This window comes from Liolophura sinensis, chromosome 12 (genome assembly GCF_032854445.1).
Source record: "Liolophura sinensis isolate JHLJ2023 chromosome 12, CUHK_Ljap_v2, whole genome shotgun sequence".
NCBI lineage: Eukaryota > Metazoa > Mollusca > Polyplacophora > Chitonida > Chitonidae > Liolophura > Liolophura sinensis.
In genome coordinates, this window is record NC_088306.1 from 3,061,039 (window position 1) to 3,074,665 (window position 13,627).

General features: G+C 40.9%; 1 protein-coding gene across 1 annotated transcript in view; it reads right to left on the reverse strand.

The window, feature by feature from the left end:
* The window catches only part of LOC135479341 (uncharacterized), a 35,644-nt gene extending 28,626 nt beyond the window's left edge, over positions 1 to 7,018 (reverse strand). The window contains exons 1-4 of the mRNA XM_064759165.1: positions 6,864 to 7,018; positions 4,502 to 4,640; positions 3,383 to 3,628; positions 721 to 2,437 (exon numbers count right to left, since the gene is read on the reverse strand). Of these exons, the coding sequence (XP_064615235.1) occupies positions 721 to 2,437; positions 3,383 to 3,628; positions 4,502 to 4,640; positions 6,864 to 6,914 (2,153 nt within the window). The 5' untranslated portion in view covers positions 6,915 to 7,018. The remainder of the gene's footprint in view (positions 1 to 720; positions 2,438 to 3,382; positions 3,629 to 4,501; positions 4,641 to 6,863) is intronic.
* Positions 7,019 to 13,627: the final 6,609 nt, after the last annotated feature.

Here is a 13,627-nt window from a genome sequence, read left to right on the forward strand (position 1 = left end):
GGTGGAGGCCCCTGGGATTCACTGGTAAATGTATTTACAAGTGAACAGACCTTTACTTATTGCTGATTAGGAGAAGCTGGTATTTACAAGTAAATAAACCTGTTCTTGTTTGCTGAAGTTTGCGTATCTGAATATGTCACAAATTTACATTACTGTATTTCACCTAAAATTTACTTTTTTCAAGTGACACATTTTGTTCTGACTGATTCAGCCCCCTTATAATGCCACTTAAGATGAGTTCTCTGGTGAAGAATTAATTTATCACAAAAATATAAGTGCCGTTGTTAAAAGCATCATGTTAAGGCCTTTAGGCAGCACAAATTTTGTTTTGTGTTTTCCAAGCAAACCAACGCTAAAGAATCCAAAAATGGAATAAAAATGAAACTGAAAATTGATCTTTTTATTTTTTTCGATCTTGAGACTTTCTAACTTTCATGTTTTTCATGGCATCCTGATTATGAAAAGATGCCTTTGATGGGGGAAAATTGCTGGTATAGTTCATATTTTTCACAAATTACATAATTTTACTCCTTCATTAAACTGTGAAAAAACATTTATTCTGTGCATCCAAAAAAAAAAACTTAAGTTGGCATGGCCTTAGGTGCTTTTGAAACTGCATTTCTACATGACAACCTTTAGGTGAAATACAGTACTGACACAAAGCTCAATACATACAATATACTTTAAAATAACATTTACATTTACAACAAGTAAACGCACCTTAACTTGTCGTTGATTTGAGACAGCTGGTATTTACAATGGTAATTTATAAACTTCCCCTTGGGGTTGTTCACTTTAATCGTCTTCACCACTGTGGCATTTTGCTTTAGAGTGGACATGATTTCTTTTTTCACCGACGACACCTCTTTAGTCATGCCATTCACATACACTGTTTTCTTCTCTAAAGCAGTGATGATTCTGACTAAACCACTGCTTTGCTTCTTCTGGACGAAAGTCCGCCACTCCTCGGACTGGGTGAAGGTCATATATGATGGATCCAATGTCAAAGAGTCACTTATGACCATTTTGAGCAAAGCAGATTCTGCTTGCTTCATTTCTTTCTTGGACAATCCCACAATGCTCACCTGGTCTTTTTTGACAGAGATGACAGCCCGATGCTTCTTCAACACCGACTGGAGACTGGAACTTTCATGTCTTATTATTTCCAACATGGAGGAATGCGGAAGGCTAATGGAAATCTCCTCCATGTTGTTTGTCAACTCATAAACTTGAAGCCGAGAGGAACGAATCTGTGCTTCTGTTCCTTCAAAACAAAGGGTGCCCGTTTCTTCATTAGTAACAACACGACATGCCAAGTTTTTCAGACCCTCAATTTGACTGAGCAACTCCAGTTTAAGTCTGTCTATGGTCATCTCTTTGAAGACAACAGGAGCAACATCCAATGGAGTCTGCATTTCTGCTGTGCAATTCTCACGTTCTCTGAGGCACCTCTCTTCAGAATCTTCCGGATTGTCAACGATCCTTCTCTGCCCGGCAGGCTTTGCATGTCCTCCAAGCATATTTGATTCACTGGTTACCCTTGGGACATGTCGGTTGTTGGGCATGTTGAGATCATGAATGGTTACATTTCTCTCCTCTTGCCAACGTTCAGTTGTTTGTCCATGCAAAAAGCCAGATTCTGAGTGAGGCATCAAGTTGCGACGGGAACTGGACTCCACTCTCCCTTCCTCAGACACTGGTTGCCGTAGTGACAAATATCCATGTGCCGACTGGCGCTCTGAAGGACACTCTTCTGTAACAGTGAGAGTTTCCTGATCAGGCAAGTGGTGGAAAGACTTAGATGCCGACATCGGTGACAGGGAATACTCTGTCTGTCCACCTCCCTGACATGATCCTCTGCTATCTTTCCTTGGTCTAGAGGCAACGGTAGGTGGATTGCCAACAACCCTAGGCACATTTTCCATTGTTTTCTCTTTTCTGGGTGATGGAATGAAATGGCTAAGATCTACAATCACTTGTTTCCCTCCAGCAGGTCTTTCAATGCGATCAGAAGAAAACCTTGCACTTTCTACAGCTGCATCAGGAGCAGTACTATCACAGCTTTGTTTCTCATTGACAATCTTTCCCTCTAACTTTTCCACAGATCGTTGCCTCGTGGGTGATGTGGGCTCGTCACCTCTTGGCGGTGACTGTGCCACCTTTTCAAAATGATGAGTGAGTCTCCTGACAGTGTTCGTTGATGAAGTTTGTCTCTCTTCACCTTCCAATGGTCCAGGATTGACATCCACCTCTGTGTGCTTTGCCTCATGAAGGGTATCCATCTCTAGGTTAACATCGCTCACTTCTGCTGCATGACGATTCCGCTGTTCTTCAAGCTGACTATTGAGTATTGGTAGGTGAAACTCCGGGAAGTACAACTCGGCCTTCACCTTAGTCTTACTTATCTCAATCTTCTGTTTGAGGATGTATTCCACAACTAAAATGTTAAAAAAAGGAGCTTAGATTTGGTAGCAAGGCTACTGAAGAGCTGGCCTGTAGTAGGCATTTGAATGCAAAACTTCCACTCAATACATGACGTATGTGTACTCTAATCGTGGATTTGGTAATTTTCAATAATTAATACGCACACAGAGTGACATTTTGCTATATGTGCATGTAATCTTCAGGTCAACACATGCTGTACTTTTTGAGGTACCACTCCTAAAATTTTAACATTGCTTTTAATACACAATACTCTAAGTCAGGAATTTGGTAATTTATGATATTTAATATGTACACACGGAGTCAATGATGGAACATCCCACCTTGTGTCATTGTGCACTACATGTCTGCAAACCCTGAACTCAATATCAGCTGTACTTTTTAAGACACCACCCCTAACATTTTGTTTAACGTGACTTTCATCGACGCTGATGCTCAAGGTATGACATAAGCTATGCCTGTACTTTGTACATAAAAAATACATTGTTTGTCAAACTATTAGCTGAAATCAGCTTCCTAACAAAGAAAAAAAAAACCAAAATTACGTATTAATAATTCAGAAGTGATGACTTTTTCTAGGAGTATACAGCGATCTGCATAAACACGGTAACGATAAATGATACAAATCAGAATAAAATGTACAATTTCAATCACAAATTCCTCGTTAAGACAGCTGATATGCATTCAGACAGTGTGTTGAATTTACAACCTTTACTTCCATCAGCACATGATCTGTGTTGCATAGGCCTTGACACAAAGTTAGAAAAATAACGAATCTGAAATAAAAAAAAATGTTTAACACAGTCCATAAAAACGGTTTGATTTTCTTTTTTCAGAATTTTTAGTAAAACTAGTAAAATGCATTTAAAACTTTGCATTCTACAGTTGCCTGAGGTTTCAGTTCCTCAGATACTGAAAGTGAAAGTCTGTATTTACTTACCATCAGGCGGGCTAAACATGATGACAGCTTTCTGAATGTCCGAGTAGAGAGCAACTTTTCGAATGTTTCCATCCACAGGATGCAGAAGCTTTTCAAAATATAACTGTAAATATTCTTCTGTGGTCTGTGGTAACGGCACATCATGAAGAAGAACTCTTGTCGCCATGGCAACCCGCTGGATGACAACGTGTTGACCAGTCAGGAGCTTCTGACTTGTCTTCTGTACAGCAAGCTTGTAGGCTTCATCTGTAAAAGTATCGCAAAGGATAGATGAAAGGTGCAATAATTCAAAGAGTATGGTTTTAAAGAAAATGAAAAAAGTTAGGCCAAAAAAAAAAAACTTTTCTTTTTTTTACATTTTCGAGGCTTATTTTATATTTCTCAATAACCTCTCTAATTTATGTGTATTTTCCATCAGTTGTTGATGATAATCGAAAATGAGGTACATCATCAATCAACTCACTCTGAAAGTGAGACCAGTTTAGCACTATTCCCAACAAAGTTATTTTGACAGTTGTCACCGCAGGCTACTTAATTTTCACATAACTGGGGGAGGGTGGGGGGGGGGGGGCTGGGGGGCTGCAGTGGTGGAAGTGTAGCACAATGACCCAGGAGCCTTTCACCAATGCAATCAGTGTAAGTTCATGTCCAGCTCATGCTAGCTTCCTCTCCAGACCTGGGTGAGAAGATCTGCAAACAACCTGCCGAGGGACTGGTCTTCCACCCACCATAATGCTGGCTCGTGTAAGTGAAATTTTTTTTGAAAACAACATAAAACACCAATTAAATATACAAAAAATTAATTTCCAGACTGACAACTGGAGCACTAGAAACAATGTCGTTTAAACCATTTGTAATCCCCCAAAAATAAAGCAGAGAAGCTGTTCTGTATTTTTATTTGTTATGCCACATCCTCAACTCATTTAAAGAAAATGAAAGCCACCGATTACAACCACGTATGTCTACATGCCTTTGACAAACTTATCTGTGTGTGAAATAAGAATTATAATCGAATTCAGTTTGTCTTCATTGAAACTGGTTGGAATTACTCTTGGAACCTGGATTAATTTATGAGTTCGAATAGCGACAGGACAACATAGGAATAACACACAGCCCTACCTGTGAACTCCTCATCAAATTTGACCAGGCTGATTGATGATAGAAGCTCAGGTTTAAAGTCTAGATCAGTCACCCCCAAATTTGTCACAACCTCCAGGTAGTTAGTGATTAGCTCCTCACTCGACCCACTGGGAAGGTTCTGCAGGAAAAACAATTACATTCAGAAAGTGGACATTTAACAACTGAAGAGATATCTGATAAGGTGTACAACAATGGGTGAGTATCAATGTGTGGTACAGAACTTGCCAAAGTGTGCTACAATGGGTGAATATCAATATGTGGAGTATCAATGTGTAGTACAGAACTTAAAAAGGTGTACTACAATGGGTGAGTATCAATGTGTGGTACAGAACTTGCCAAAGTGTGCTACAATGGGTTAATATCAATATGTGGAGTATCAATGTGTAGTACAGAACTTAAAAAGGTGTACTACAATGGGTGAGTATCAATGTGTGGTACAGAACTTGCCAAAGTGTGCTACAATGGGTGAATATCAATATGTGGAGTATCAATGTGTAGTACAGAACTTAAAAAGGTGTACTACAATGGGTGAGTATCAATGTGTGGTACAGAACTTGCCAAAGTGTGCTACAATGGGTGAATATCAATATGTGGAGTATCAATGTGTAGTACCTGACAAAGTGTTCTAGAATGTAAAGAAGAGTATCAATGTGTGGTACAGAACTTGACAAAGTGAACTAGAGTGGAAGAGTGTCAATGTGTGGTACAAAACTTGGAAAAGTGTTCTAGAATGTAAAGAAGAGTATCAATGTGTGGTACAGAACATGACAAGGTGTACTACAATGGGTGAGTATCAATGTGTGGTACAGAGTTTGACGAAGTCTACTACAGTTGGTGAGTATGAATGTGTGGTACAGAACTTGGCAAAGTGCACCAGAGTGGAAGAGTGTCAATGTGTTGTACAGAACTTGACAAAGTGAATTAGAGTTTAAAGAAGAGTGTCAATGTGTGGTACAGAACTTGACAAAGTGCATTATAGTGGAAGAGTGTCAATGTGTGGTACAGAACAGTATTCAATGTTTGTATAACGTAACTATTGCAAATTTCCAGGCTTTTATTTTCAGGTCTAAACTCCAGATTTTCCAGAAAGCTTTATATTTATCAGTCATACATACATAAAGCAATGGGAAATGAGCTTATTTAACTGTCATAAACTTGTACACAGCTGTGCATCAGGTAATGTCAAAGACTTGGGTGGGTTCTGCACTCTGCTCACACTGCGTGCGCCAAGGGAACCACTTGGGTGGGTTCTGTACTCCTTTCACAATGCACAGGTAAAGGAACCACTGGGGCGGGTTCTTTACTCCCCTCACAACATACGGGCCAAGGAAACCACTTGTGTGGGTTCTGTACTCCCCTCACACTGTGGGGGCCAAGGGAACCCCTTGGGTGGGTTCTGTCCTCCGGTCACACAGTGGGGGCCAAGGGAACCACTCAGGTGGGGTCTGCACTCTGCCCACAAAGCGTGGGCCAAGGGAACCACTCAGGTGGGGTCTGTACTCTGCCCACAAAGCGCGGGCCAAGGGAACCACTCAGGTGGGGTCTGTACTCTGCCCACAAAGCACGGGTCAAGGGATCCACTCATGTGGGTTCTGAACTCCACCCACACTGTGCATGTCAAGGAAACCACTTGGATGAGTTCTGAACTCTGCCCACACTGTGTGAGGCATGGGAACCAGTCGGGTGGCTTATGTACTCGGCCCACAAAGCGCGGGCCAAGGGAACCACTCAGGTGGGTTATGTACTTGGCCCACAATGCGCGGGCCAAGAGAACTACTTGGATGAGTTCTGAACTCTGCCCACACTGTGTAAGCCAAGGGAACCAGTCGGGCAGGTTCCATACTCCGCCCACACTGTGCGAGGCAAGGGAACCACTTGGGTTGGTTCTGTGCTCCGTCCACATAGCAGGGTGGGTTCTGTACTCCGCTCACAACGCGCTAGCCAAGGGAACCTCTGGGGCAGGCTCCGTACTCCACTCACAACATGCGAGCCGAAGGAACCAATCTGGCTGGTTCTGAACTCGGCCCACACCGTGCGAGGCAAGGCAACCACTTGGGCAGGTTCCATATTCCGCTTACACCATGGGGGACAGGGAGCCACTCATGTGGGTTCTGTACTCCGCTCACACTGCCTGGACTAAGACAGTTCTCAATGCCAAGTGTTTTCCAGTCCTCACTACAAAAAAACCACTGAATTTCCACTCAGTTGAAATTTAATTTCAATTTCCCAACTTTTCCAGGTCCTGTAATAACACTATTACCACACTGAATCACTACAAAGTACAGATTTTGAATAAGACCACAGAGAATGACCTCTCACCTTAACCTGAATGACCTCTCACCTTAACCAGAATCCTCCTCGGGTCTATATTATCACCAGAGCCTTCTGCCATTGTCACAGAGAGTCACTTCACCAAACTTGTTATGGACGGAACCAGTTAGAATATGTCAATTTTTCATCCATCAGATATGGGTCATCACAGTCAAGTCCTCATAGGGAGTCTGTAATAAAGAAGACAAAAAGAAATCTTTTCTGAAATCTCTTGTCAAAATGGTGCACCAAACACCACTCTAGTGTGACTCAATTTTTCTTTCATTCGACATAGAGACTATAAAGGGCCTTAAACCCAAAAGAAATTACTAATTCATTACATCAAGCAGTTCAATCATAATCACAAAAGACTTCTAATCTGTTATAGCAGATTATGTAATAGTAACATGAAGAATTATTAATTTCATCACAGACTTCTATAACATTCCAGGGATTACGATAGCTGGTGAACTACGGAAACACAGTGGCACATCAAGTTCAACTACAATTGTACACACATGTACCATTACATGTGTACCGTGCCTAGCTTACTTCATATATATATATTACACATTACTGCTTGTGAATGTACACCACAAGTACCATGTCTCACACTGGACCCCAGTCTCTTTGCAGAGTATGGTATAATCTTAGCTGTATACAAAAACACTCCTTTTTGTGTTTCCTATAGTTTGTACATGTAGCTCCCAGTTTCTTAATCAGTACTTAATGAACTGCAGAGATCTCATAATGCAGGGAGTTGGCCGTTACATTCTGTACTTATCTAGCGGTCAGCATGTAGATGCGTTCAATCTCACTTTGATATGTTTATGCACTTTTTCGTGATCATGCCAATTTTCTTTTACTGATCTCTTCAATAAATAAGGTAAACAATTCTTCAAAGTAATGGGATACAGTCTGGGGTTTTAATCCCACCAAATGTTGAATTGCAACTGAACTTACACTGAATTTATATACACAGACAAAAAAACGCATTTTGGTGAAAATAAATGAAATGAAAGAGCAATCCTGAACACAAAGACACTGGATAGACTTTCTTTAAATCTAAAGCATGCTTATTTGTGTACAGCCCATAGTCTATGATAAATGATTTTCTCTGATAAGCCAGTACTCTTGACTAAAGATAAAAGCCAGTACTTCTACATATGCTAAAATATGGAGGCACACTGTACTGTCGCAAAAACCTATTGTCTGGAGCACAGAGAACAGTCTGCACAACTTATGTAAATTTAATTCAACAACACCGAATGTACCATATTTTATATTTCTGACATTCATTCGGTCTGTACCGACAAGGTACAGTAATCTTCTCTACGCGTATCATCAACCCATCCTATGCGTATCTTGATCGAACGTGGTGTGGATCCTACATGGATGTTGGCAATATCGTGATCGCATCTTTCACAGATCTTGGTCGTTCGGCACATGTAGTCCCAATCAGACCCGTTTTATGGCACTATAGGCTTTTCCTAAATGTCAGCTGTAAACATGATATATCTTCAGTTTGCTTACAAGGAAGGCCTAGCAACCAGAAAAGTACTTGTGAATGGTCTATCCTTTGCCTAACTCTCAATCTATCAGTGAAGGGGATAGTGCAATTACTGGTTGACCTGTATGAGTATAATGGCCATGAGCGGCTTACTTGCCTTCGGTAAAATGCGATCTACATATTATCTTGGTTGCATGGGAATTAGTAACCACACCTGGTAATACACCTTTCCTTTTGTGAATATTTCTTTCATCACAAAAGTACAAACAAGTTGATATTGAATAACGCGACATTTGTGATAAATTTGATCAGTAAGTGTAAATACTAGTGTATGTCGAAAAAAAGACTCTACGTGGATACTGGTCAAAACCTATGCCAACCATATGCAGACGCAGATGGTACACCCATCTTGGTTATCACCCTCCAATATTACGCCCTTGATGTTTTGACCCACATCTGTGCCAGATATATCATTAGGATTGATTAAAAATGGTACTTGTTGCTGCCTTGCTTGGCGCTCAGCATTGAAGAGTTAGAGCAAGGAAACAAGACTGGTAGGCCCGGTGTCAGTGTAATGTGACTGGGTGGGGTATAATGTCTGAAGTCTTCAGCACGATACTTTAATTGAGGCAGCACTTTGGCAGAATGGACTCGCTCTGCCATAAGAAGACACAGTATATACACGCACACCTAATGACACCATTTAGATCACTGCATTTATGTTAAATTGTGAATGTCAACAAAAATCTGGCTTGGACTTTTGAGGCCATGAGGCACTTTGGCATTGACTTCGATGTCCCTGAGACAACACTTTGACTGTCTCTGTGAGATTGTCATCATCAATGAATCTTCTTTGTTAAAGAGCACATACTGAATTACATTATGAAACTGATTATGAAACTGAAAAGAGACATGCTCATTTGCTAACTGGAATCAAATACTTGTACTCTTTTACAGTCATACACAGAGTATATTCTGAAATTATGAAATAGCAGAATATATAACATTCAGAAGAGGAGACAAAGATGGCAGCTATGTATACATACAGCTTGATGAAAAACAAGACGCCCTGTAAGTGCATTATTAACCTGTAGGTCTGGGATACTGTCCTAAAATGCTCACTACATTTTCCACGTGTCAACTGTTTTAGTCTACTCACTTGTAACTAAATTCCAAAGTAAGAGTACAAGTTGACTCGCTAAATTTAAACTTACTGGCTCTAAAATGAAAAGGTTCAGTGCAAGCCAGCATTTAGAGACTTACCCAAACAACGGTAGCAGATTTCTCAGGCACAATGAACATGTAGGCCTATTGCAAATTGTTAAATTTCGTGGAAATACCCTCAAGGTCGGTGATGTCATGACGTATTTGTCGAACACATCACGCGACAGCCGCTTTTACTTTCACTTTCGTCTTGGAGACTTTTTCGCATTTACACGTCTTTGCGCAAACTCACAGATTTATCCCACACAGCTATCGTAACGTAATTACCTTGATGGAATCAAAGAAACGTCTTAAGGCACCCACGAATACCGATAAACAAGTAAAACCTTGCATTAAAACCGATGCCCACACTGACTGGAGTTTCCACGGGGCTTCCCAAGTCTGCAAAGGTTTCTTACCTCCGCGACAGAAGAACTCTTCTTCATTACAAACTGCTCATCTAAAAATGTGATCTTCCTTCGTTTTAGGTATTTAAAAGCCAACGTATGATTTGATCTTGAACTCATGAAAAAAATACGAGCGTCAATTTGAACTTGGTGATGACGGGGTGGGGTGGAGGACTGAAGTTTTATTCTGGGGCGTGGATGAAGGCTCGACTAGCCTACATAGATACAGAACCCCATTACAACTTCCGTTTTTGGGGAGGACGAATGTAATTCCGTGTTTTTTTTTTTAGGGTGTATAGTCTTTTTTGTTGCCAGTCTGCCGTTTTTGGTGTACATGTGCATGTTTGGAATCAAAGCAATGAAAATTGTCTAAAGTTTGGGCAGGTATGAGTTTAAATGATGAAGTTTGAAATTTCTGGGACGAGAGGACTAAAGGAGACAGGTGGTGATGAGGCTGCGAGTGACGTCCCCTTGCGTTGCTATGCACCCCTCCCAGCTGCCAGCGTAGAAAAGTCCATCTTTTGACGGTCAACCTATGTCAAGATTTTATGGCTTCTTTCTCACAAGCTGGGCCAGGTATGCACCAAACCTTATTGGCCAGGGAATGTTTGGGACAGCACTAAGCGTTAATATTGTTGCTTATGGAAAACCAATGAGGGTCTGTGGACACATGTATCTTCGACCACGGTCCATCACCTGGCCCCTAAGCGAGTTGGATGAAATAAAAGTGTTTCATGAAAGAAATTTTAGAGCGAAAATCCGATCTAAGTAGGCCTACATGTATGACTGATATTTACTGATAGGGCTATGCAGAGGCCGCTCGTCACCATTAGATCGCCTGTGAACTAGAACTTACACAATATTACGAAGGCCACAGGCGGTTTCTTGCTAGAAAATTTTAGTTTTCAAAATGCATGGCGACTCGGGTGTTTGCTGTGCATTGATATATTGTCCCGTTTTCCATGCTAATCTATACATTGCATCAAACAGATCAGAAGTACACGTAGGCCTATACACATGTACACCAATCATTCTTTATCTGCATCGGACTAAATAGGCAACACGCTGTGACTGTACAATTTAGATAACGCCGCAGATAGGCCTATAGATTATCTCTGGTTTTCGCAAATAACGTCAAGTAAGAAAAAAATACGTGTTCTAATTTACAAACAAAAAATGTTAATTTTTCTGTTCATGTACGGCCTTTCCTGGTTGAGCTGTAAAAGTTGTATTGCAAGGGGACCTGGCTTTTCATCTTAGACTATTTTTACGGCTCCGTATTTTTACAGTGCGTACAGTGAGAATAAAAACCGCACCCCCCCCCCCCCCCCCCCCCCCCCACACACACACAGAGGACACCAGCTGTCTCGCATCCAAAGCTTCCGAGGCTTAGGCGGGTCCCTGGGATAGTTCACTGATGGCCGTTCCACTTTCAAATTGCTTCCGACCCGCCTGCTTTACAATGGAGATAGTCTTGGGCTAAGGATTTAAATACAGATTTTCGGTTACAGTCCCTGTATGACTTCTGTGGGTAATACATCACCATTTAACGTGATTTTCAAAGTTGCATACCGATTATATGAATTGTAATTGGTATGTTTAAAAGCAAAAATCGATTTGCTCTAGTTACATATAGCCTGGACCTATGTCAAGGCATGGATATAATCCTGCTGGTATATGCCTACATATGGATATATGTGGAGTGCTGTGAGAAAGCTTCTGCAGTCCAGCTACTGAAGACTTTCTCACATGTTCTGTGTAACAAATTTAAGAAAAAGTCCAATAAACACAAAAATTACAGTGTACACGTTTCGTAATTATCACTGTCGCAAGCGCGTGGTCATTTACAGGTTCATTGATTGTCAAGTTTAATTATTACGCCGTTCTAGGTCATTGATGGAGATGCACTACCTGCACGGGAAAAATATTTTGTTTTTAACTACATCTGCAGGAATAATAGATTTTAAAAATAGCCGTAATTACATACGAGCCATGATTTCTCACCGTAGACTGTTATTGTGATATTTTGTCTAATTGCAATGAAGATTATAAAGCGTGGTCAGTACTCGATTGAAGATTCGTTAAAGGGGCATAACTCCAATCAGGCATCTTCTCACATGCTATCACCACACCTGTGTTGTCATGTTTAGACTTGTGGGTTGTACTGCGCCACCGCGGACTAGCATGTTATCGGTACCACGCAAATGTCACTGGCTGCCAGGAATATATGAGAAAGTTTTCGTCTGACTAATGCGATAAATAATCAACTTTTGGGGATTCATAATCATGAATAGGTATATACATGTAAATTAAGGACCATGCCCTTATGTTATATGTGGCCTTGACAGAAGCTCATTCAGGTATAGTTATGATGAGACTGGGATTAAGAAGTAAATCTGTCTTAACTTAAAATATAATATGAAGGCTTGCAGCACAGAGATAAAACCAAAGCAGTGGTCACAGTATGATAGTTGACAGATGGTCACATGTAATCGGTGAAACTCGGCATGTTGTCAGCTTTCCCCGTTTAGGGTTTATTCTAACTGTTCATGTAAATGCTTAAATAATAGCACTGTGGCTTAAGCAGAATTAGGTGAGCAAAAAAAAAAAAAAAATGCATTCACATTAATTGCAATTTAGCAGAAGTCACGGCCTAGAATTATTCAACGGGACCGGTAGATCCAGGATCAATCCTTGATCGAGTCAACACCTAAGACTTAAAAGAGGAAGTTGTAACTTCCTCGCTTGGCGTTTCAGCATGAAGGGGATAGTGCAACGACTGGTTGACCCGTATCAGTATAATGGCTCGGGCGGGGCAGCTTACTTGTCTTCGGTAAGTCGGTCTCAGTTGAAGCAGCACTAAATAAAAGAGCGGTGGAAATCCGTTCTGCAACAAGGAGGCACATGCATGCACCCTAATGATTCCTTCGTCGTCATATGACTGAAAAATTGTGAGTACGACGTTAAACCCCCAAGCACTCACTCACTCACTAGAATTATTCAAAACGCGGTGTTATCATCACATTTAACATACTACAACGTTAAAACAATACAAAAGCCTCGGGGATGCTTCGTCCACCAGCAGAATCCCGATTTATGGAGGAATACATTGTCATAAAAAAATCTGCAGCGGAGAGAGTACAACCAGCGCAACAACGACTGAGTGATAGCTGGTCATTCTTATGGCTTCCCAGCTCATGCTGGCTTCCTCCCCCGACCATACGTGAGAAGGTCACGCGGCAACCTACAGATTTCCGCCGGGCTCTGGCCGGTTTCCTCCCACCATAATGTTGGCCGCCGTGGTATAAGTGAAATATTCTTGAGTACGGCGTAAAACACAAAATCAAATCAATTAAATAAAACAAATCATTGTGACCTCTGGTCACTTTATCTCAACCAGAATACAATTTTTACCAGGAGACACATGGTCCTTCTCGTTTTCTGATGGTTATATTAAATTGCTTTAAATCGAACATGTTACACCGGCCACAGGAAGTGCGGGATCAATTTTGTAGATATCCTCTACTGCTATCACTGTTCATAGGTATACTGGCGTTAAACTCTATTAAAGTAAAATAATTTTATCTACCAATTTTCTATGCTGTTCTCTTTGCGAAAGATGAAGCCTAACTATAGATATAACTGTAGTTTACATTTGTTATTTTCGTCTGTACA